The following is a 24,921-nucleotide window of genomic DNA, read 5'->3' on the forward strand; positions in this document are numbered from 1 at the left end:
CATGATGTCATGTTCTGTGTGAGGATGCTCTCCACAGCGCCTGTATAGAAAATCCTGAGGATCTTTGGAGAGACCCTGAACTTCCTCAGTTGTCGTAGGTGATACAGGCGCTGCCTAGCCTTTTTGGTCTGAACCTGAATGTGGGCAGCCCATGTCAGGTCTGAGGAGATGTGGACACCAAGATAAGACAAATAGCACATGTTTTACCAAGCTGTTTGTTGTGCCCTGTGTTACCTCTGCCCTCAGTCTCCTCGCATTTCAGGTTTGGGTTCTTGTTTCTTAGTTTTCCCAGTTTAGGTTTTCCTTAGTTTTTGTTCATGCCATCCCCGCTTCTGTTTGTATCCCCACACTTGTAAATAAACTCACTCACAGTAACCAGTGCCTGCTCTTGGGTCCACTTCTCTTTCTTGCCACACAATTTGCCTCTGCAAATCGGGACCAAATTTCAGGTAAGAAAGGCCATAGAATCAAATACATATGATATGGAAACAGTCTAATGCAAAATTATTTTATATTATTCTTCACATGACATGTTTTCTGCTTATACCAATTTTTTGGCAACATATTTAAAGAGCACTTACATCCTTGATGAAGAAAATCCTTAAGACTGCTTGTTGTTGGTGATCTCACTTGTATTTTAGTGATTAAAAGAGGTGAAATAATTGTATTACCTAAGACAGTAAAATGCATGTGATTGGCTAACACAGAATAGATGCTTAAGGTTGTGGATACAAGCACCTGAAATGAACTTCCTCTAAAGGGTAGATCCATGAGGAGCCAGTTGAGGTGGTTCCGGCATTTGATTAGGATGCTTCCTGGGATTTGGGATTTCAGGAATGTTCTACTAGGAGGAGGCATCAGGGCACACCTGTGCCTCTCCCCTTGACCAGTCTCTTCCAAGATGAGGTGGTTGGGGAGAAGATTGGGTTATATAAGATAAGGAGCAGAAGATGGATGGGGGGATGATAGATTCAAAATTCTTCTTCCTGGGCTTTGTAAAACCTTTCACTTCAATTTCATCTTCTCTTGCAATTGTCCAAATTTTGAACTACAATTTTATCCGTCTCTAAGTGATTGTTATTTTTGCCCTTAAACCTTAAGCAAGCAGAAAGCTAACACTATAGTCACACTCTGCATTTTAGAGAACATTTGCAGGACTTTTTTGATACAATTTTTATGCTTTAAACACACCTTACATTTTCATTTTTTTAATTTAATAGATGATGATGATGAGATAGCCTTTATTTGTCAGTTGCAGGTCTTTTGCCCACAACCGAGATGACAGACCTTGCCGACCGTACATACAATACAAACATCACATTGGGGAGACAGGTCAGGCTAGGTAGCGAGGAAAAAAAAACATCGAAATGTGTAACACAAAAGGATAATACAGGAATGCACAGATATCAACACACCATAGCACAATAAACACAGACAAGCAACATGGGAAAGTGGTGTTCCACACTCAGCCTCATCTAAAAGTTTAGTCTCCATATGTGCTTAATTATATGTACATTAGAGGCCATGTACCTTGTAAACATAAATATAGCGCATAATAACAACTTGTACAAATTAATATCCAAATTAATGAGCTAAACATACTTACCGGAACCAGTTAAGCATTGCTCTACTCAAATGGTTGAAGAATTACAGTAATTTGATCAGGAAATTCCATGGTACACATGTCTTCTTTGTCTAGGAATGTAATTACTGTGCCCTTGATTTGTGATCGTGATCACTACTTTTACGACAGTTTGATGTTCATTTTGTAAATTATTTAGGTTGTGGTTGCTACATGCATGCAGTGTCTTCTCAGTCAGATTTAACCATCATCTGTTACACTCAGTTAAAAAAATCAAACAAAGAAGCCAAAAAAACAAGTAAAGAAGACAGATAAAAACTGAACTGGAGGCTTTACCCTACAAACCAATGGTTCCATTTCATCACTGCAGTGGATGTTCATGACTCCATGTATCTGCTAAACCTGTCCACTTAGTGTACTGAGTACTGAAATGATCGTTTTTGTTCTTTTAGGGTTCTTTTTTGCCTGCATTGTCTTGCTTTAAACATAAAAGACACTTTTGAGGCAAATGTATATTTATTTATTCCAGAAAGCACGACTACAAAACAGTTCATACAATTAAAACTCAAGAATGCCAGAAATGCAACACAACTAAGTTTAAGGTTTTGGCAGTCCAAGTATTTTCAGCAAGATTGAAAATTAACTGTCAACCTTTAAATATTAATAAAAAAACCCAAACAAAAACAAGATGTCAGGATCAATTTTAATTTCAGGAGATGCTAAACATCGTTATTAACATCAGCATTTAACATGAGAGTAGACACTGTCTTCAGCACACTCTCGCTTCCTTCTTCCTCTTGTTTTTCTTTCAGAGAAATTCAGCGCAGCGTAGTTTAGTTCTTCATCAACGACAGTCTGTGTGGTAACATAAAACATGTTATCTATGAAGTGGCATTTAACATTTTCTGACATATTTGAAGTGAATAACACAAATTTTCATCACTTACTGGTTGGCATGAGGTGTCAGTTTGTGCATATGCTATAGCACTTTCTTTTCCTAAGGATAAACAAAATAATAAAAATATATATATTAGTGAAATTAACTTAATATTGCATGTCCCTGAGAACCTTTTGTCATTGATAAAAATCTCACTTAAAGAAATAAGTTATTTGCAGAACTTAAGCACTGCTAGGGCCTTTTACAGTATATTTTACATTATGATTCTGTATATAAAATGGATCAGTCTTTTCATCCTTTCAATATAATTTGCACAAGTTTCATCTTTTAAATATTTTCAGTTTCTCGTAACACTTACTTTGAAGTTTTTTACATACTCTTCGATTGCAGATGAGGAAGACGTTTCCAATGACAGAAATTGCCAAAAATACTATTAATATTGTCAGCTGATTAAATGCTGACTGTGTGGGTAACACTACAAAAAACAAACAAAAATAATTTTCAGCCTTGCTCCTGTTGTTCACAATCTGTCACATTATTACATTACAAACAAAAGACATGCCTTTATTTTTGGGTGACAGAAAAATATGTAAAAGAAAAGAATTAAAAGTCCACATACAAAAGGCAAACAGAACTCCAAAAGACAGTTTGACAAAGGACAAGAGAAGACATCACTATTTATACTCACAGACGCACCGAACACTAATCAGGGGAATGAGACACAGAAGGGGAAAACAAGGAAGAGGTGAACGTAGCAAGACAGTAAACAACACTTAGCTATAACTACACAGTGGGAACACAAAGGGAACAAATAAACACTAACTATTAACAGAGAATATAAACAAAACATACAAAGAATAGACTAATAACGAAACATTTTAAATATATACAATAAACACATCTAAGTGTCAAAAAATTAAAAAGAAAATTAACAAATATTTACACATTACATTATCAACATATTTGGCATATAACTTCCAATACTCAACAGCAATGTCACCCAATAATGACATTGCTGTGAACGTTCACTAAAAATTGGTAATAGTTAATTATGATTGATTGATAGAGCTACCTTGGATATCTAGTTTAGCTCCATTTCCAAATAATATCTCCCCACATGTGGCCACAGCACAGTAGTAAGTCCCAGCATCAGAGGAGCTGACGTTCTTAGAGAAGCGATAAACACATGTCTTCTGATGGTCAGACCTTTTCTCACATTCATTACTTCTGTTTCTGTCAGTGTAGATGATGTTTGGTTGAGATTTATCTGATCCCTCTCTGACCCAGAGAATATTGAGACCTCCTGGACACGTCTTGTTGTCAGAGTCAGAGAAGACTGAACACTGGAGCGTCATTGTGTCTCCTGGACGGACTGGATTTGATTCTATCAGCAACTGACTGACTGCAAAGTTTGATGTCCTCTGAGCTTTTCCTGTGCAATTACAAAGACATTCTTCAAAACATGCTTGGACAAATTTTCAAAGTTTGTAAAGGTAGGTTGGCTTATTACCTTTTACTAACAAATACATCCCACTCCATGTAGTTCCAATCCATTCTGTGTTTGCACAGTGATAGAGTCCCTCATCCTCTTGAACTGTCTTTAAAATGGTCAAGCTGGTAAAATTCTTACCATCGTATACTCCAAATCTTAAGCTCGAAAATCCAGGACCAAAATCAACTGTAGATTTATACAGTGTAACTATTAATTTAAGAGTATCCCCGACACTCTGCTTGTACCAGTTGACTCCTCTAATGCTGAGCTCTTTGGGAATAGCACATGTTAAGGTTGCTGGTTCACCAAGCTGAACAGTTTTAACTGGAACCAGAGAGTCTGAATTAAGGAAAAGAGATGGAAAAGTAAAACATTTTTTTACATGGTAACTGTCAATCGCAAATCTATTGGTGTGTAAATTGTTAACAGATAAATTTTTAGATAAAATTAAAAAAAAAAAAACACTTACATCCTTCATGAAGACAAAACAATGTAACCCAGAAGACGATCATCCTGACACTGCTTCTTGTCGTGGACCTTACTGGTATTTCACTGAGTGAAGGAGGTGAGATGATTGTTTCAGGTCAGATGGAAAATTGTATCTGATTGGTTAAGCCAGAATACATTCAGATGTACACTTCCTGTCACATTTAACTCCTCCGGTGCTTTGTAAAATGTATTACCTCTCTTTCATCTTATATTGCAATTGATTGTTCAATTTTTACTTTTCACTCAATTTATGTCAATAAAAAAGATATTATATTGGGTCTTATGTTACTAATACTTCAAATACATCATAATTTGCATTTCAGAGTCACAACTCTACATTTTGTCTCCTGTAGAGCTCAAAAGCATCTTGAACCAATGCCCCGTACCCAAAGAAGATCAGAATGAATTAATATGGGTATTTTTATGTAGCAAATTTAATCAGCATTAATGACAGATGTTAATAGAAATCACACATGTCAACTCCGTAGTGGAGCCAGAGGTAAATCCAGAATGATGGCGAACTACAAAATTTTAGCCATGATTTGCTTTCTAATTAGAAATAGGCATTCTTTCTTTGCATCCGCTAGCTTGGCAAAACCTAAAATCCCAATCAGGGATAATGGGTATATATTTAATGGTCAAGACAGGCCTTCTTTATCTGACTTGTTGAAAAATTTGATGCATCGTTTTAAATTCTGAGTCACAGTGAAATGAAAGATTGAAATTTTGTTTTAAGATTTCTAAATACAAAGAAAAGAGAAATGCCATTTAAGCAGAGTGTAATATCTCACCGCTAGATGTCAATAGACTGCAGTGAATTGAATGTTGTTTTCTTACTCCTATGAATTCAAGTGCATAATCAAAGCTAGAGTGGCCACAATAGGACAAACACATTTTAGTGAGGCAATAAAGATCAAACTCTTAAACTGTTCTCCATAACACCCACACTTGGTAGGCGTGGTGGTCCGCAATTGCCCCTGCCGACCTACATAAGGGGAATTGGGGTTGTTGTGAGTTAGTTTTGTGGTGTGATGTGGTGCGGCTGACAGCCGAGAGCTGGAGCCAGAATAAATAAAATGGCTCTAACACCGAATCTGTGGTCCCGCCGTGTCTCAGTTACGCCACATTGGTGCTGAAATCCATGAGGCAGACGGGAGGCCCATGAGAGAGCCAGAAAAGGGAGCTGGTGGCCAATATGGCGGTCATGCGGGGGGAATAGGAGGGGGAGGTGCGCCGCCAGCGGGAAGAGCTGCGGCATCAAACTGAGCGAATCTGGCGGTGCTGCTGTGGACACCACCACCGCCATCACCACAGGCATATGCTGAGGATGGGGAAGCAGTGGAGGATCCGTGTGGGGCACCTCGGCAGCCGTAAATAAACTTGTGTCTTCTATTCTGAATTCAGCTTGTCTGCCCTGGGTCTGTTCTGCCCTTGTGACAACAAAGTTTTGATTTGGAGTCACACAAATCCATAAGTTGATAAGAGTAAAGTGTGAATGAAACCTTATCCCAGCGCTTTTGTTATAGGCATTCGAATGCTGAGGTGGGGGGACTGATTGAACTATTAGGCTGAAATCACTGAATCATGTGATGAAATCATGATAATATTGCACTACTGTAATACTATGTATACCAGAGGTGGGTAGTAACGAGTTACATTTACTCCGTTACATTTACTTGAGTAAGTTTTTGAAAAAAAAAATTACTTTGAAAGTACATTTTTTGTACGATACTTTTTACTTTTACTTGAGTAGATTTGTGAAGAAGAAATGGTACTTTTACTCCGCTACATTTGCAATATTCGATTTGTTACTTTTTAAAAAAATAATTAGTTTAACACATTAGATAACATGACGCCAGTGGAGTTTCCGGTACATTTTTTACCAATCAGATGTGGTCATGCAGTCACATGACCAGTTTGAAATTGTGGCGGGCAGAGCGGCCCAAGCGTTTCAAAGTAGTGACACACGGAAAGAAGAAACACATGAAAAGATGGCAGAGTCTACGCTAGAGCTGAAGAGGATGAACACCCTCGGACTCATATACTAAGAATGTTTCTCTTAAAAGCATTACAAAAGAACAGCTATATCTTCAGTTTCGGTGTCTTCAGTGAGAGCCATAACCAACCAACTTTTCAGCATGAAACAACTCAACTCGTGTAACCTGAGGAAATGGTCTCTAAATATCTTTTTAGCTGTGGTTAGCTGGATGTCAGTCTTATGTTACAGACGCTGTGTCGAGCTCGAGCTGCGAGTCATATTTTCGGCGCTACGTTGTAGTGAGATAAGTTTGTGGGTGTTTTGTGCAGCTTCGGCTGACCTTTTAACTGCTCGCTGGTTAGCTAGCATGAGCTATAAGCTAACAGCTAGCCTGGTTAAACAAGCTAGAGTTCCACGCACATGTAAACAGCTTGTCTCTACTGCTTTAACTGTTAAAACAGAAGGCAATACTGCGGCTGACAGGGTTTAATATGTGAAACAGCAGCTTGTTTAGTTTAAACAGTCTGCGTTAAGCTGGGCAAATGCTGCGATTTTTTTCAGTCACGTTATTCAGCTCCTGCTCAAACTGTACAATTAAATCTCAGGGGTTAGAAGTTCATAGGTCACGATGCAGGTCTCACACTATACGGCCCGATGCTCTGATGCGACCTGAGTGCTCAAACTGTGCGTCCATAACATGAAGCTTATCATACAAAATCTCTCTCGCTCTCCCTCTCTGTCTTTCACTCACACAGAGACACACACACACCACCATCAACTTTGCTACATTACTGATGAAAAACAATGACCAGGCAGCTGTGATTGAGCAGCAATGTCCATCCAACTCTTTTCATGGTTGTTGTAGTCGTGATAATTTTGTGAGACCACACTGAAAAGCCTCGGATATGGAAGCGTAGAGCTGCCACCCAGGCAAAAGAAAAATAGAGCTATATCACTTTATAACATGAAAAGTATATTTTTCTAACAATATACTTTTTTTTGTGATCAACATTTTATTGATTTAAAACGGGGGGGGGGGGGGGACAGACATATACAGCACAACTGTAAACTGCAGTAGCAAAGCAAACATTGGTCACAAGGCATACGGACAGCAAAGAAAAAGCACAAAAACACAAAGTCAAAACCAGTTATTGCCTCTTCCAGGAGATAACTTTGGATGCGAAGATTTTCCAAGCTTCAACAGTCGTGGGTCGAGCTTTATTTAATTTTGCTGTGGTATGTTCAAAATGAATAACACGGATAAGACATCGTATCCAGAATGATTCCATACAAATGTCAGGACTGAACCATTGCTTTATAATAGTCTTCTTTGCAGATGTGAATCCAGAGAACATTTTGCATTGTAGGCAAAACTCAGGCCAATCCCCAAAATGGTTGCGCGACTGAAAAATCTTCTCAAAATGGGCCAAAAAGCGCACAGTGTATGCCCAGCTTTTGGAGGCTAGCTCCAAACAAACATTTGCAGCTTGGCAGTGTATACAGCACTATAATGACCAGACCTAATTCTTTTGAAAACCATACATCTTTCCATAGGTCTCAATTTCATCAGACATCACTGACGCACAGCTGGATGAGGCCAGCACAAACAGCGGCCTATTCGACGAAGATGATGGATCCATGGGGTCAGGAAAGCCAGAAGTAGGGCGGGAGAGGTACCTTTCATGTCCATTCACTGGAGGTGTGGCTCTATTGCATGGCATTCCTCACATCAAGAAGCTGTCGATCAAAATCAGTACAGCTCTTCCTGCATCTGGAGCTTGTGAAGGACTTCTTAGTCATGCAGGACTCCTGTTCACTGCTAAACAGTTAAAGCTTCACAGAAAGAACCTTGAGAGCAAACTGCTGCTGAAGCTTAACCATCACCTCACTGAGTGAAGAAATGGCACATTTTTGCTAAATATGCAGAAATAAATGCACACCCATACAATTTATGCTAACCGAGCTGCCTTGTATGAACATATGTTGAAGATGCCTCGCTCTAATGTTTTCTCTGAGGGTGCGGTTCCATTTGGAGCAAAAATGAATATCAAGTTTACAGCATATCGTGTCACTGGAAATTGTTTGCACTGTTTATATATTTATATTATTTACTGTAGGTATTAGTGAGAAAAGCTCTATGTTGTGAAAAACTGAAATCTGGAAATTAGAATTGTGCCTTATTTTGTTGATAATCTGTTGAAAATACTAAAATTTGTATATTTATTTATTTTTGTTTGTCTGATAGCATTTATTTAAAAAATAAATTGGACATTTCAAACAGTTACTCACTACTTGAGTAGTCTTTTTGCCAAGTACTTTTTTACTCTTACTTGAGTAACTTTTTTGACGACTACTTTTCACTTTTACTTGAGTAATAATATTTTTAAGTAATGCTACTCTTACTTGAGTATAATTTTTGGATACTCGACTCACCTCTCATGTATACTATGTATGTAATACAATGTATTACTATTCATTTAATTTGATTCATCATATTATAAATAAATAACCTGGAAAGCAAGAACAGGAAAACACAATAGGTACAATGAATGTAAAGCATCATGTTTTTAGTAAAATTACTAACAAATTCTTTGTATTTGTTTATTTTCAATATAAAAGATCAGTACTATAACCCAACCGACACACTTTCACATTCTGCATTTTACTTGAGAGTACACACTTTCTTCAGTTTCCAGTTCACCCTTCTTCTTCTTTCCTCTTGTCGTTTTCCTTCCAGAGAATTGCAGTGCAGCATAGTTCAGTTCACCTTCAATCTGTGCGAAATAATAAAATTCTTATAATTACATCAAGTTGTTAGAAATCACTAAAAATATGATGCCATATTATTACTTACACTGTCATCCACAGCTTGGCTCAAGTCATCTCGCCTTGCTTGTGACGAGCTGTTTTCTGTGCATAACGGTGATGAAAGAGGAATATTATCTACTTGATTTTTATTTTTTAAAATTGGGTTTCTAACCTGGCTAAGTCAATAATAACTTATTGACCTTGATAGAGTCCTACATAATGAGATGTGCAAGATGTCAGCAATATTAATAATAAAGTGTATAGAAAGATATGTAAATTTACTTTTACTAATCCTATTTCTTTGAAAGTTCCTTTTAATGTTAAGAAGAGCGATATTATTGTGATTTTTTAATTTATTTTAAACGACTTACTTTTAATTTGTTCACATGCTGCTCCTGGAGTTCGGCAACAGATGAAAATAACATTAAGAATTAGAGAAATAACCAAGCAGATTATTGCTATCACCAGTGCAATAAATGCAGAACCTGCTGTTTGCACTGCAAAACAAAGAAAACATCTTAGGAGTGATTCTAAAAGAGATGAATATATATCTGATATGATATATTTCATAGTCATACCCATTTCTTGTTTAGTTCCATTTCCAAATACTATCAGCCCACATGTGGCCACAGCACAATAGTAAGTCGCAGCGTTAGAGGAGCTGACATTTTTAGAAGAGCGAAAAACACAGCTCCGCTGAGCCTCAGATCTTTTCCCACATTCATGATGTCTGTTTCCTTCAGTGTAAATGATATCAGGATGAGATGCTTCTCTGAACCAGAACACGTGGTGACCTCCTGGACATGTCTTATTTTCAGCGTCAGAAAATAGTGAACAGTGAAGAGTCACTGAATTTCCTGCATGGACTGTCTTCTCCTGAACAACAGTGTAGTTTGCTGTCTGGGTGTTTCCTGTTTAATACAAATGTGTTGACAAATCTGACAATAAAGCACCTTTTGAAAGCCTGAGAAAAATGGGTGTAATGCATGCTAGTCATAAAATTCTTAAGAATATATTTCACTTAAAACAACCATTAAGATCACTGCAAACATCTTCAATATAAATTGAAAGTTTAGTAGGTTTTCCAAAAATGCTTATTGACATTTTAATTGTTTTTTTTTTTTTTCACATTTACATGAGACTGCTTTAGCTGCTGAGAAAAAAAAAATCACAATATTACCTTTTACTAACAAATACGTTCCGCTCCATGTAGTATCTTGGAGCCACTCTGTAAACCCACAGTGATAGATTCCCTCGTCGTCTTGATTTGTTTTCAGAATGGTCAGGTTGCTGACATTTTTATCATAATTAGCTTCCCATCTTGAGTTATCAAATGCAGGTGCAAACTTAGGTGTTGCCGATTCTTTCAGTGTCCAGATAATTTTCAGTGTGTCACCAGCTCTCTGATGGTACCAGTGGATATCTCTTCGGCCGGTCTCAGTTTTGGGCAGAACACATGTAAAGTTGACAGGTCCCCCAAGTTGAGCTGTAGTTATTGGAATGAGTGCAGCTAAATTGAAACAAAAAATATAAAATCTAAAACAGTCAATAACAATAAAAAAAAAAAAAACTGAAAAAAGAAATGTAAGACCAACCGACATATATGGAAAAAATACTTGATAGAATAAGAAAGCACTTACATACTCGATGAAGAAGAATCAGTGTAACCCAGAACAAAAACATTTTGACAGTGTCCTCTGTTAGGGATCTAATAAGTATTTCTTTGAGTGTGTAGGAGGTGGAGGAGGTAACATGGACCCTCCATGTCATACTGTCACATACATCTGATTGGTTATCACAAAACATAGACTCAGAAGGCCACTTCCTGTGACATTGATCTTGCACAACAAGTCCTCAAACTAAGCTGATGCATTGCCCATTTCTTCCTATTATTGGAAACAATTCATTAAAATGCTCCTGAATTGCCAGATTGAGCAAAAGTGTTTACTTTAGAAAGTGAATGTAGGATGGTGGCACAAACATGCATAACTACACCAGGGATGGCAGTTTGAGTCTTCGTTGAAACAAATTTTATGCTTTAAACACATTTTACAAAGTTCCACTTTCTAGGTCATTAGGTGTTCCACATCCTGCACAATCTCAAAGCAAAGACTCAATGTTTATTTACAATGGCATGAGAGGGCATTAACTTTCAAACATACAGTAAATGTAGCTCATAATAACCACTTGTCCAAGCAGACAAGCAAATAGTGACTCATCGCACACATAGCAAACAAACTAAAGTGACAAATCGGGATCTCTAACACGGGTAACTGGTTAAAACATTATTATTGAATTATTTCTAAAAGTTTTAATATATTTACCATTTATATTATATTTTGTTGTGGTCTTGGTTTGTGGAGATGTGTAGCGTGTCATTTGGTCTTGTTATCCCAAGACTTAAGCTACTCCAGGTACTCACCCATGGCAGGTGTAAAAGAAGGTAGCTGATGAGTGTTGCTGTGTTCAGTCCTGCTGTAACAATTAAGGATGCAAATAGGTAGATTAGTTTTAGGTTACCTTATATCTTTTTGTTTAAACCTGATACCACCACCGGTCAAAGTGACATCTTGAAATGTGGTTTTTGGGAAAAGCTACAAACATTTTGCAGATTTGTCAAACACATCTTCAGCCCATCAGCACAGAACATCTAAATAATCGCCACAGGTTAGGTGGACTAGATTAAAATCTGATCAAATCTGTACTTTGATTCCAATATTAGCAAAGATAAATAAAAGAAATTATACTTGCATGTAATTATACTTGCCAAAATGTGTTTAGCTGTAAACATACTTTTGCAAAGACAGTGGTATAAACCTATATTCATTTACATGCGGATATTCATTTCATTCATACAACTGAAGGAAAGACAGAAGTGGTGAGCATGATCACGGTGCATATGTTAAATGCTTTAACATTTTAGGAAACATAAAGTTACAAATGTAACTTTTGGGAATTTAGCTTGGTTTTTGCTGTGTCACATTTGTATTAAATTTGTCTGAATTTTTTTGTTGAAAGAAGTTTTAACTTTTCAACCGATGATTAAAAAAAAAATCACATTTCAGCTTCCTCTCAGCCAGTCTTATATTTTCAGTTCTTCAAGTTTCTTATTGTTCTTTAACTGCCTCTATAAAGTTACAACAGCAATTCAGCCTCCAGCTGTCCATCAAACAGAGAGGTACATCTCTAAGCTATACAGGATATCAAGCAATATATTTCAGCAGTTTTGTTCACTTGTTGTATGTCTTCTTTGATCTGACCCAGCCATCAGGTGCATGGCAGTCTTGGCCACAGAATCTTCACCCTGAATCACGTGTCTGTACCATCAGAGTCTGGCTTTGCACTTTTGTGTATGAACCTGGATTCTGTGATACATAGGACTCTGGAAACTGTGGGTTTTATGAAAAAAGGGAACCTCCAATTCAGAAAGGCCTGACTGGTATAAGTCACAAATGCACATTTCAGAACTGATAACCCATAAGCTGGACAGAAAATGGGGGAACACCAAAGCGTTTCCAGGCCAGCCGAGAGATATAATCTCTCCAGCATGTCCTGGGTCTGCCCCGGGGCCTCCTCCCGGTGGGACATGCCCAGAACACCTCACCCAGGAGGCATCCTTATCAAATGACCGAACCACCTCAACTGGCTCCTTTTGATGTGGAGGAGCAGCGGCTCTACTCTGAGCCCCTCCCGGATGGCTGAACTTCTCACCCTATTTCTAAGGGAGAGGCCAGCCACCCTTCGGAGGAAGCCCATTTCCACTGCTTGTATCCGCGATCTCATTCTTTCACTACCCACAGCTCGTGACGATAGGTGAGGGTAGGGAGGGTAAATTGAGAGCTTCGCTTTTACTCTCAGCTCTCTCTTCAAATGTTTGCTATATTATTAACCATACTTCTGAAGTCTTATTTTCCTACACACCTCACTTGTATAGTTGGTGATAGTTGGTTGTAAATGCTTGTTGCTTAAAATCACAAAAAATAAACAATATTTGTGCTCTGCATTAAAGTAAAACTAAATCATTTACGTTTGTCTATATAAAAAGAGTCTTGCAGCTGCTTTGTCATATCATATCCTGTTAAAGGGCACAGTGAGCTCTGTTCTCAGTAAACAGCTTCAGTGGTTGGTCAAAGAGCGGAGAAATGGCCCACCAAAGCCTTTGTCTGTCAGTGTAGTTGTTGCATGTGGCTTTGCTTGTTTTGTTTTTTTGTCAAGAGAACAATGCAGAGGGCCTTTAGAAAGTGCTTTTAGATAGATAAAAGATCAAATGTTATTCATTTGATTTTATATTTTTAAACATTTCTAAACAATGACATTAACTTTTTTAACCATTAAATATCAAACTCAAAAATATCTCATGTGTGGAAAGTTGTGGCGGACCAAACACATTCGTCTGCCAGGAGCTGCACCCTGTTACTGCAACACTGCCACTTCATTAGGTACACTTGTTCACTCTAGCTGCGCTCCGAAAGAAATTTGTCATGCAGACTTAGGCAGCCAGGGATCTGATCACCAACCTGTTGATTATTAGATCTCCTGACTACAACCACCTCTAACAATTCCCACTTTGTGATAAGGCTTTTGGATGCTGGCGTCAGAATTTGTCTTTAAAAAACAGGCGTGGATCCATCCTGCCTTGTATCATTGGTTCTGGTTGTTGGTGGTTGTGTAATGTTGTGAAGGATGTTTTCTTGGAACTCCTAGTAATAATTGAGCATTGCTTAAACACCACACAGCCTACTTAAATATTGTTGCTGATCATGCCCATCTCTTTATGACCAGCATATCCATTTTATGATGGATGCTTCTGGCAGAATAATCTGCTATGTTCAAACAATCTCAAACCTGTCAATGAGTTTACTGTGCTCAGATGGTCGTGACTGTCACCAGATCTTAATCCAATGAGTACCTGTGGGATGGAACTGCTTCATGCTGTCATGTTAATAAGCACCAAAGTCTATGAGGAATGACTGCAACAGCATCTATACGGGGTAATTAATAATAATAACTGGAATAAAGACAGTCTGGAAAGCAACTTGGTGCTAGTAAGGTGTAACTATTTAAACTACTTAAGTCCTTTGGCAAAACGACTGTCTGTGTGCAAGTTTCTGTTTCTCTTACGTCGTCTCTAACTGGACATGGTATGATGCCAAAAATATAAAGACTGTTCTCACAACAATTGGATCTCTTTAGCATCAGTTGTTGCAGTGATATATCTCATGTGCTCTCTATACTGTGACAAAAGACAATGCACATGAGAATTAGTAAAACTGCTAAAATTGATGTTAAGATTAAGAAGGCTCTACGACTTCCACTATCGGCCATGCTTAAAGCTGTGGTTGAGAGGAAGTCACGTAACAGTCTGCTCATCTTCAATAATATATCAAAATAAAATCAAAGAAATTAAAACGGTGCTCTTTTAAGAGAGAGCGTGAGAGAGAGAATGAAAAACATGGAGGACAATGTGGAAATGACCAGAAGGAGCATAGTTTTATTATTCATTTTATTATTAAAATGACTGCCTAACTTTTCAGAGTTTTCTGAGATTAAAACTAAATTTAAATCACAATACTAAATACAAGGCAAAAACTGCATATTACACAATATATTGTTATAATATATTGTTCAGATATTACATGAGCATTTTCAGAAGTGCAACAGAGGCCCTGTGGTGTTTATGATGCTACATTGTCCCACATATTTTCAGCAATTTCCACAGGTGAATTGTTGATCTGCTACAAATCTCTCACACCAGTGTAGACTGTCTCCTCTGCTTTCCTGGAACTCATTTGCTCCACTTTGTCAGTTTTTCTCCAGGTGAAAGTTGTTGATGAATAAACCACTGAATCTTCAACTGTCTGTAGAAAAATCGAACATTTATCAACACTAAAGGTCTTGACTATAAATGATTAGAAGTATTTACCTATTAATTTCCCCATTACTTTTCTGACATACACCCTACCTGCTGACTCTGCTCCTCACCACTGACTGTTCCAACATCTGTTTGAAACACAGAAGTTTTAGCTAAAAGATGCTTTAGGCTGACTGAAACAAACCAATGATATGAAACGTGACGTTAGCTTTTGCTAAATACCTTTAGATCTGACTGACGAAAGGAGAAAGTTGTATTACCTTTACAACAATTACACGTTTTCTTCTTGATGGTATAAATGAGGTAGGCGATAACAACCAGACTTGTAACCAAAACAGCACATAACAGAAAGATGGCTGTATTGGCCTTCTGCAAATTCCATGTGGTGAGTTCTAGAAAAATACATGCACCATGGAATATGAATTTTGGTATCAAAACTGATATCAATGCATAATAATCTATTCTAAATAATAAATAATAAAATGTTAAAATTTACCTTTAACATCCAGTCTTATTCCATTACCAAAAATGATCTGTCCACACGTGGCCACAGCACAGTAGTACGACCCGGCATCAGAGGAGCTGACGTTCTTGGAGAAGCTGTAGACACATTTCTGTGTGGAGGAAGCCTCTTGAATCTTCTCACATTTATCACTGTTTTCATTTGGATAAATTACATTAGGTTGAGACTTATCAGATCTAACGTTGAACCAAAACACACTGTGATTTCGAGGACATGTTTTGTTCTCGGAGTTAGAGAGAACTGAACACTGCAGAGTCACTGGGTTTCCTGGATGGACATGATCAGAAGGAAAGACTTGAATGGTATCACTGATAGTTGGTTCTAGTCCTGGAAAATATAAAAGAAGAAATAATTAACATGTTCTACCCACTTTTCAACTAACAAAAAAAGAAAAACTAAATTTCACATTGAAAAAACCCCCAAAGTAATTCAATTCACCTTTAATCCTCAGAAACGTTCCCTTTAAAAATGTCATAGCAAGCAGCTTAACTTTTATGCAGTAGTAAAGACCAGTATCACTTTGATTAACTTCAGTTATTTCCAGAATAAATGTTCCAGGTTCTTGTTTTGTCGTAATATGAGGAGTCTTGTTAACACCAACATAATCAAAGGCAAATGTTCCTCCCAAGAATTCAGGCCAGCTTCCAGAAACAATCCTGATCCAATACAAGGTTGCTTCATAATCAGACGTCGGGCGCGCACATGTCAAAGTCACATTTTCTCCAACACCAATAGTCTTCGTTCCAAAGAACAGATCATCTGTGCATCCTGAAGATAAAATGAAGCAGATGAGTTAACAATAAATTTCTGGAGTTAAATTGGGGAAAAAAAAAAAGCTGACTCTAAACTTACGACAAACTTTGAAGCTCAATAGTGTGCAAAATATGATCAGCATTTTCTGATTAATCCACTTCTAGTTCATTTCCATTTAAGCATACTATAGCAAGGGGTATCTTAATATAATCACATCAAATGGGAGGGAACAATTTCAGAACAATCCGATTGGCTGTTCGTCATGTTGGTGCTTTGCTGTACTACCACAGTGGAAATAATATCAACCATCTTTCCGGTCTAAACAACTGAAACAACACCAACAGCACAGTTTTCTTTATGGTGGGTTTCTGTAACTCACACAAAGTGAACATGAGAGATGATATGGTGACTAAAACATTATAAAACTGCCTGTAAATTTCGAAAATACTAATATGGTTAAACTGTGTACCATAGATCACCTTTATTAACTTTGATAACATAAATTAGAGACCGTAGTGTTCTCAGCTTCCAAAATTTACTTTAAGGTTGAGCCGTGATTGGCATTAATCTTAAAGCTATGAAACTACTACTTACGGTACTTTTACATTTATCATAATTTTATTATTTATCATTTTCAGGACTTCAGGGCGTAAGTAATGCAAAATAAGTCATAGAAATAATTGTCAAAAACACTGGATTACATATTTTCAAAAAAAACATCTCAAATGTAAATTATGCTCATTTCTTTCATAAATTACATCCACATACGTATATATTTGAGTGCAATTAAGTTCAGTGTGAATGGATTACCAATGATGACCAGTTTAATTCCACTTACACATGTAGTGCAAAAGTAGATGTCCATGCTACAGTATTGCTTCATGCTGTTGTTAAAGCCATATGCTCAATCACAATGAGAAATGGCAAGAAACAGTGGTGGTGGATGGTTGTTATTTGATGAACATAAGTTACTCAGGTGGCATGTATAATTCAAATGTATGGATATGAATGAGACTTTATCATTAAATAAAATTGACATGCTGTTTCATGAGGGGCATAAAGGCTGAAAACAGGTCAGTTTTGCCCTTTGGTAAGTGGTTTCCAAGCAAAGAGAGAGTTTCATAATATATCATGCATAATTTACCTTTAACAGTGACAAATTAGATGTTATTTTTTGTGAAAGACAAATGATAGCATGCTTTAAATGGTACTAAAGGTGCATAAATGCTAAAACAATGGTCATCGTAACAAGTTGCTAGGTAGTTGCTAGGTAAATGCCTGTAAATGGCCTGTATTTGTATAGCGCTTTACTAGTCCCTAAGGACCCCAAAGCACTTTACATATCCAGTCATCCACCCATTCACACACTGGTGATGGCAGCTACATTGTAGCCACAGCCACCCTGGGGCGCACTGACAGAGGCGGTGGTTGCTAGGCAACATAATGATATCATAATTTCTGATATAGTTAGGAATCTTCGTGGGCAAAAGATATACCACATTGTGAAGTGTAATTGCTGAACTCTGGATGGTCTGAGAGAAGTTGCTTACCACTTACCCAGTTCACTTTGATAAAAATACAAATAATTATTACCTAAATACCTAAACTGCTATTTGATCTTTGGCACATACAGTTCAGTCAGTTAGCTCCCTGTAATTTTCTGAGACAATCCTGTGGTCACATCTTCTATGTACACATAGTCATATGTATATTGACTGCTACAAACACATAAGGTAATAACTTACAATTATAGATTGTGACTTTTTCATGCCTTACATCTTTTGCATGTTCTCATAACAGTACTTGCACCGGAAACTCACAACGATACCAATAAACAGGAGTGCTGATGTAACACTTCTGTGTTTGAGAGTTCAATCAAGGCCGTGAATACAAAGGGGTTTTTCATCTCATCTCTGTTTGAGTCTCAAGTAACTGATCTTGTACCACTGGTGGAAGGTTGAATAAAACTGTATAATTAATATGAATAATTATTTCAAAACAAGCGGCCAAAGGGTACGTGAGAAAGGGAAATAGAGACCTGCTCAGTCATGCTGTGATCACTCTTAATCACATGTCACTGTGGGCAATGGGGAAGGTGTTCATCATTCACTTGTCTTAACTTTGTCTTTCCTTTTCTTTCTTTTAGAAATTGATTTTTAATTGGTTGCCAAACTGTAAACTATACAACTATAAAGCCTCACCAGAGATCATTGCAGTGTGTTTAACCCAGAGCTGTAACAGACATCCATCCAGTTTAGACCAATTATCAATTAAAAATAAAACACGAACGAACATCACGTTTGGACACACAGTTGAATGTGTTTTTTAAACAATGTTCCAACTTAAAAAACACGTACAACTGAAATGATCTATTCCAACTGTTCAACTCAACCTGGCCTGCTGAAGTGCAGCTCTTCCCTCACTTCATGTCTTGTGAAAGATCATACTGAGATCTGTTCTGAGTAAACAACTTCAGCAGTCAAAGAGCACAGAAACAGCCCACCACAACTTTTGTCTGTCAGTGTAGCTGCTGACTGTGTATCTGCTCATTCTTCTCTCAACTTGTAGGAGAGAAATCAAAGAAACCATAGCTGAACAATATTTATATGGAAGATATCAGATAGTGGCATTATTATAGAATAGAATAAATACAATAGAATAGCCCTTTATTGTCATTGTTAATGTACAACAAAATTGTGTGTGCAACTGTGCAAGAATAAAATATAAATAGTAAGCTGGCAGGAATGAATAACAAACGGGAGAAATACATACAATCAAGAGGAATATGTACAAAACACAAAAAGGCACACGAGAGACAGCAGGTTGCAAAGTGCTTGGAGGTAGTGAAAAGGACTAAAGGCTTTGTGTGAATGGCCTGAATGATGAGGTTACTTAGACCATGGCTCAGATTGGTCAGGTGGGTGGGAAGGGGTGGGGTGTATATGTGGAGGGAGGATGGGGTGGGTGGGGTGGATAGTGTTTGGTGGGTCTGAATGTTTATAAATCTGGAGGTGTGGGACCTGATTGACCTTAGGTGCCTACCAAAAGGCACTTAGTCAAACAGGTGGTGAAGGATCACCTGTGATGGCTCAGGTTGCCCGGAGACAGATCTGAACGTGTCCTCCAGGGAGGCCAGTTCTCTTTTGAGCGGCGTTAATTACCTTCTGCCAGGCTTCCTGGTCTCAGTTGCGGCCCTGTGTACCAAGCACCCAGGCAGAAGGAGAGTGCGCTCTCCACCAGCGACTTCTGGGCCAGGTTATTCTTCCACAGGACAGGGAGGATGAGCAGCTGCTGCTGGGCCTTCTTAATTAGAGCTTTGGTTGTTGTGGGTCCAGGTGAAATAATTGGAGATGTGGTTGGATTGGTGTACAGTCATATGTGTACAACACGTAGAGGAGGGGGCTGAGAACAGAGCCGTGTGGTAATCCGGTGCTGAGTAACAGTGGGGTAAGAGATGTGGGGGCCTGGGAGTCTGACTGATTGAGACCAGTGATTAGGAAATCTTTGACCCAGGAGGAGATGCAGGGACAATCTGAAGCTGGTCCAGTTTGGTGGTAAGGATGTCTGGGATTAAAGTGTTGAATGCTGAGCTGTCATCCATGAAGAGCATCCTTACATAGCTCTTCGTGTTCTCCAGATGGCTCAGTGATCTGTGAAGGGTGATGGAGACAGTGACAGCATCCTCTGTGGGCCCGTTTGCTCTGTAAGAAAACTGGTGGGGGTTGAGGGAGGGGGCTAGGAAGGCTCTGATGTGCTGAGCAGTATCCGTTTAAAACATTTCATAACTAATCTTCTCCAGACTTCATGTTTGTAGAGGGAGAGTGGGTTGAGCTGAAGGTGTGTGTGTGTGTGTGTGTGTGTGTGTGTGTGTTGGATGCTTGGATGAATGTCTACACCTGATAGGCCTGGTTGTCTGTGAGGAAGCCCTCGATGCTCATCTCGTAGGCCTCTTTTAGTTAATTAAGAAAAAATGCATCACACTTAAGTTGACAGTCAAAAACCTGCACTGTATGTTGCTCTGTCCATCACCATTACTCAAATTGTGAGAAAAATGTTTTAAGAAATTCACAAAAGTTGACACTCTGGACTTTTAGGAGGAGAACGCTACTCTTAATTGAGTGTAACTACTGGCAAGGATGACAACAAAAAAGCCAATGTAATGTAATGTAATGTAAATCATTTTTCTCCTGGTTTGCCGTTAATATTTAATTGTAAAATAGTTTTTAATAAACAAGACAATGTGTTATTTATTTCAAAGCGGCTTACATTGACTGAGAGGTTTCCAAAATGCAAACTTCATAGCTAATTAACATCAAAAATAACAACTATATCAACTTAACCACAATCAATATTAAGTAAAATCTTCAAGAAATAATTAGTGAGTTGAATTTTGGGTTTAATATGGCTTTAATATCATTGCATAACCAGTAGTATGTTTGTCTGTTAAGAAAGAATAGAAGCTTTCTAGTCACTAATTTCTAATCTGAAGAAGAAGCAAATTAGGAAAGACTTTTTTCCATGGACAATAAGGAGATTAATCTGTGTCTGTGATTTTAACACCATGACTATTTATAACTGTTTATTACTTTGTACAAAAACATGCATACATATAGAGAAATGATTATTGTTAAACATCACAATAAAAACATTTTATTTTTCAAACTTAAAAACATTCAGTGGTTTGCATCTGTTGTTTATTTATTATCTTTGCATGTAAGCTATGACAAAAACCTAAAAAATACAATTCATATTTTCTTTCAGCTTGTCCAAATGATAAATTAAATTTATACAAAACACTTTGTATAAACATTTGTATCCACATTGATGAGTTTGATAGATGTCAATCCAGTACAAGGGCCCTGGCATCGGTGTAGATGCACCCTGCAGGTTTTGTATCTGTTGTCCTTGATTTGCTCACTTTTTTAAAAGTTGCTAGAGAATAAACCACCGAGTCCTCATCCACCTGAGGAAGCATCACATATTAATATTTACACATACAGACATTAAAATATTCTTATAGCTCAGAGTTATATTTTATATTTATATCTTTACCTGCAGATTTTCCTGACCACCATTTGGAATGACATTTGTTTGCAGGCCAACAGCAGCTATATTGTCACATAAAAGCAGAGAACTGAAATTAGTTTACTTTTGCAAGTATTATTTGATACATTGATGTACAGTATGAGTGACTGCTTACCATTACAATCCATATATGGTTGCGTCTTCAGGTTCTTGATTGAATAAATTAGAGAGGCTATAACAATCAGACTTATAGCCAAAGCAGCACATAAAAGATAGAGAACGGTATTGTTCCTGTTGACTGCTGACACAAAATGAAAATAATTAGCCTTAAACATTATTAAAATGGTTGTTAAAAGTATTTTTTAGTTATTTGATTAATCATGTTTAGATTAATATTAGATTCAAAACTAAAATCAAATCAAATGCACAAATATTATAATTTTCTCCATTATATAAAAATATGATGCACTCGCCTTCAGTATCACCTTTTGTTGTATCTTCAGAAAATGACTCCACACATGTGGCCGTGGCACAGTAATACATCTGAGAATCAAAGGTGCTGAAGTTTCTCAGGTAGCTGGAGAAGCATTTCGTTGTTGATAGTCCATCCAAGTTCTTTTCATATTCAGCTCCACCATTTGTATGAGTATGATTCAAACTGGAGTGAAATTTATGTGATTTAGCATTCAAACAAAACACAGTATCAGCTGCTGGACATGCTTTATCCTGGCAGTCATGGAGGACTGAACACTGCAGCGTGAATGTAGGTTTCTCATGGACGGGATCAGATGGAGGAGCTGTTGGAGCTGTAGTGAAAGCTGGTTTTGGTCCTGACAAACACATCAATCATTCATGTTTATTAAAAAACAAATTAAAAATTTAATTATTTAAACAGTCCTTTTATTTACACATGAATAAATGTGTAAACACAAGCAAAAACTTTATACATGTTTTTTAAATGAGTAAACTATGTAAAGTCCCAAATTTTTGTAGGACCTAAAGGCGTTTTTGTGTACTTACCTTCAACTTTCAGGAATATTCCATTCAAAATTTTAAAGTCCTGTTTTCCTGTTTTCATACAGAAGTAAACTCCTGTATCACTTTGCCGTACTTTTGTAATATACAGAACAAATGCTCCAGGTTCTGTTGCAGTTCTAATGCGCTGATCAACACTCTCAAAACTAAATGACCTTCCTAAGATTTTAGGAAAGTCTCCAGAAACAAGCTTAATCCAAAACAAGGTTCCTACTTCCCTACGGGGGCACGTCAGTTTCATCTCCTTTCCAACAGGAACAATCTCTGTCTCGAAAATCTGTTCATCTGAGCAACCTGAGGAAAAGATCATACCTGTCAGTATGATCCAACACACAGAATCACCCGAATCCTCTTCTAAGTTTTCTGACTGTAGCACATTTTTAGTACAGGCAATCTACATATACTTACATCCAATACTAAGCATCAGATATAAATAAAATATATTCCTCATTTCTGGTCTTTCCTCTTGGTACTGCTGTATAAAAAACCTGGTGAAATGATTTGTCTAAATATAATCACATGAAGTGGGAGGAAACTATTTCAGAAGAACCCGATTGGCTTCTCATTGCGTTGGTATTCCACTGCGTCGTGGAAACAACATCAACCACCTTTCCAACCTAAGCACATGAAACAACACCAATCGTAGGCTCTGTCATCTTATGTTTGGTTCTTGTTGCGGGTTTCTCAAACTGAAACTTATAGAAAGATAAGAGATAGCAGAATTGTTTATATTGTATCACCTGGAAAGAAATGAACAAAAAACATTTTTTTTAGGTCCTTTATGCTGATCTACACAGTGGTGCAAGTGCAATGTTGACAGACTTCAAGGGGGAACTAGACCCTGTCTTAAAGAACTGCCTGTGTTCCCACCACATTTGTCCAGGTTTCCTCACAGACAGGTCGTGATGTTCTTTGAAAGACTGAAATGGTAAAATCACATACAAGTGATTATAAGGAGCAGAGGTCATACAAAGGGCACAATGTATCCAGTCTGAGGGTACCTTAACACAGACAAATCTGCACCCACAACTACACTGCACTGTAATGCAACAAAATAATCTATAAACTACCCTGATGGCCTGACCTTAATCCACGAGCCCTGGCTGGGCCTACACAACCTGGGCCTACAGCTTGCAGAGATGGTTAGGGGTCTGGTGCTTTGTAGATCAGGAAGGAGTCAAGGGCGGAGGACCTGGTGGTCCAATCCCCAATTGACAAACATGGCTATGCTGACAATAAACATAGATGAACAAGTTAGAATCCATTTATTCTAAAATTGATAACTCTAAACTAACTGCAAAGTTAACTAAAACAGATATCAAAAGTTGGGTGTCATAAGCTTATAAAAGCACTGGGCGTGTCAATTCAGTGGGTGCAGAAAACACAGTCCAAGGTCCACTCACACCCACTTGATCATCTTAGGTTGTAAGGGTTAACCCTAAACAATAAATTCCAACATTCCAGAATATTCCTGCCATTTTTAGTTTCAATGAAATAACATGAAATTGTGATGGCTGTAAGGTTCTCATGACGTAGATAAAAGAGGAGAAGATATTGTGCAATAGTAAATATTTCTCTCCAGAAATAAGTAATGTAAAACTTGAAAGAAGGCCCAGGTCTAAATTGACCTGCATCTTATTATGAAGGCATGGAATATGAATAGTATGTAATGTCTAATGAATTATTGCAAAAGTAAAAATTGGAAGTTTAACATCTCATTCACATATGCATCGTCTTCAACAAGCTTCTTACCATTTCTCATCCACTGTCCACTCTGCTCAGACTGCAGCTCTCTTCACCCCTGCTTCTTAGACCTGAAAGCCATTTCAGCTGCTCTGCTTCAGATTTGATTCTTTATTCATTTGGATTAGCAAGTCACACTCTGGACTCTATGCTCAACTTTGCTTTGAACAGCCAGAAAACTGCACTGATCTGCATGTCCAGCTACAAGCTCTGCTATGCTCAGCCCTATTCTGTCCTGGATAAACATCACATTCAACACCAGCAGCCCAGTAGAAGTTATTATCTTTTATGCAACTGCAGTCTCCCTTTTATTTATCTGCAAGTGCATTCACAACATTTTCAGAAAACCTGATCCCCAATCTTGAGGTCAAGGTCACTGAGATTTGAAGTCGTCCAAGATTTCTGGTAGATAAATCTAAAGTATTAATTTGGAAATCCTACATCACTTCATTCTCGAGTCATCGCATTCACAAGATTTTCAAAATAATTTGACCTTTGACCTTGAGGTTGAGGTCGACATTTGAACTCATTCAAAATTTTCAGTAGATACACCTATGTTATCTATTGGTTCATTATTGAATTATCGCATTCTCAGACTTGGGTGTCCACATTGCCCGCTTGGACAGCAGGGTAATGTCAATACCCCATCAGCCTTTTGCAGCTGAGGGGTAAAAACAAAATGTACATTTTCCCTTATTTTTTTGCATAATTTGCCTTTTCTTT

The 24,921-nt window shown here is 37.7% G+C and overlaps 4 protein-coding genes across 4 annotated transcripts; all 4 read right to left on the reverse strand.

Moving 5' to 3' along the window:
- Positions 1–2,092: 2,092 nt before the first annotated feature.
- On the reverse strand, positions 2,093–4,503 carry LOC106632668. The gene is made up of 6 exons (XM_014331006.2): positions 4,442–4,503; positions 3,991–4,311; positions 3,553–3,912; positions 2,839–2,955; positions 2,530–2,579; positions 2,093–2,437 (listed from the first exon to the last, which is right to left on the reverse strand). The coding sequence occupies exons 1-6, from the start codon at positions 4,482–4,484 to the stop codon at positions 2,321–2,323; spliced, it is 1,008 nt and encodes a 335-aa protein (XP_014186492.2). The 5' UTR covers positions 4,485–4,503; the 3' UTR covers positions 2,093–2,320.
- A 4,243-nt stretch (positions 4,504–8,746) lies between these two features.
- On the reverse strand, positions 8,747–10,938 carry LOC106632669. The gene is made up of 6 exons (XM_042216846.1): positions 10,888–10,938; positions 10,428–10,757; positions 9,826–10,158; positions 9,619–9,744; positions 9,294–9,349; positions 8,747–9,213 (listed from the first exon to the last, which is right to left on the reverse strand). The coding sequence occupies exons 1-6, from the start codon at positions 10,928–10,930 to the stop codon at positions 9,088–9,090; spliced, it is 1,014 nt and encodes a 337-aa protein (XP_042072780.1). The 5' UTR covers positions 10,931–10,938; the 3' UTR covers positions 8,747–9,087.
- A 3,808-nt stretch (positions 10,939–14,746) lies between these two features.
- On the reverse strand, positions 14,747–16,571 carry LOC102290111. Its single transcript, XM_005952051.3, has 6 exons — positions 16,495–16,571; positions 16,081–16,410; positions 15,616–15,969; positions 15,380–15,511; positions 15,210–15,247; positions 14,747–15,105 (listed from the first exon to the last, which is right to left on the reverse strand). Exons 1-6 carry the CDS (start codon positions 16,535–16,537, stop codon positions 14,983–14,985), a joined length of 1,020 nt encoding a protein of 339 aa, XP_005952113.1. The 5' UTR covers positions 16,538–16,571; the 3' UTR covers positions 14,747–14,982.
- A 4,159-nt stretch (positions 16,572–20,730) lies between these two features.
- On the reverse strand, positions 20,731–22,874 carry LOC121813222. The gene is made up of 5 exons (XM_042216849.1): positions 22,441–22,874; positions 21,906–22,250; positions 21,596–21,718; positions 21,448–21,503; positions 20,731–21,358 (listed from the first exon to the last, which is right to left on the reverse strand). The coding sequence occupies exons 1-5, from the start codon at positions 22,763–22,765 to the stop codon at positions 21,236–21,238; spliced, it is 972 nt and encodes a 323-aa protein (XP_042072783.1). The 5' UTR covers positions 22,766–22,874; the 3' UTR covers positions 20,731–21,235.
- Positions 22,875–24,921: the final 2,047 nt, after the last annotated feature.

Source organism: Haplochromis burtoni, unplaced genomic scaffold (assembly GCF_018398535.1).
Source record: "Haplochromis burtoni strain Fernald_Lab_line unplaced genomic scaffold, NCSU_Asbu1 Contig_1293, whole genome shotgun sequence".
NCBI lineage: Eukaryota > Metazoa > Chordata > Actinopteri > Cichliformes > Cichlidae > Haplochromis > Haplochromis burtoni.

What these genes read in the sequence shown, in the direction of transcription:
- LOC106632668 (XM_014331006.2), bottom strand. Translation starts at nt 4,484, where the DNA reads ATGATCGTCTTCTGGGTTACATTGTTTTGTCTTCATGAAGGAT. An exon ending in AGTATGTAAAAAACTTCAAA is followed by an intron (nt 2,580 to 2,838) that starts GTAAGTGTTACG and finishes GTTTATCCTTAG; the next exon opens with GAAAAGAAAGTGCTATAGCA. An exon ending in CTGACACCTCATGCCAACCA is followed by an intron (nt 2,438 to 2,529) that starts GTAAGTGATGAA and finishes GTTACCACACAG; the next exon opens with ACTGTCGTTGATGAAGAACT.
- LOC106632669 (XM_042216846.1), bottom strand. Translation starts at nt 10,930, where the DNA reads ATGTTTTTGTTCTGGGTTACACTGATTCTTCTTCATCGAGTAT. An exon ending in GATTCTTCTTCATCGAGTAT is followed by an intron (nt 10,758 to 10,887) that starts GTAAGTGCTTTC and finishes GTTTCAATTTAG; the next exon opens with CTGCACTCATTCCAATAACT. An exon ending in AACGTATTTGTTAGTAAAAG is followed by an intron (nt 10,159 to 10,427) that starts GTAATATTGTGA and finishes TGTATTAAACAG; the next exon opens with GAAACACCCAGACAGCAAAC.
- LOC102290111 (XM_005952051.3), bottom strand. Translation starts at nt 16,537, where the DNA reads ATGCTGATCATATTTTGCACACTATTGAGCTTCAAAGTTTGTC. An exon ending in AATAAGACTGGATGTTAAAG is followed by an intron (nt 15,512 to 15,615) that starts GTAAATTTTAAC and finishes GTATTTTTCTAG; the next exon opens with AACTCACCACATGGAATTTG. An exon ending in AACGTGTAATTGTTGTAAAG is followed by an intron (nt 15,248 to 15,379) that starts GTAATACAACTT and finishes TGTTTCAAACAG; the next exon opens with ATGTTGGAACAGTCAGTGGT.
- LOC121813222 (XM_042216849.1), bottom strand. Translation starts at nt 22,765, where the DNA reads ATGATCTTTTCCTCAGGTTGCTCAGATGAACAGATTTTCGAGACAGAG. An exon ending in AATATTCCTGAAAGTTGAAG is followed by an intron (nt 22,251 to 22,440) that starts GTAAGTACACAA and finishes TGTGTTTGTCAG; the next exon opens with GACCAAAACCAGCTTTCACT. An exon ending in TTCTGAAGATACAACAAAAG is followed by an intron (nt 21,719 to 21,905) that starts GTGATACTGAAG and finishes TTGTGTCAGCAG; the next exon opens with TCAACAGGAACAATACCGTT.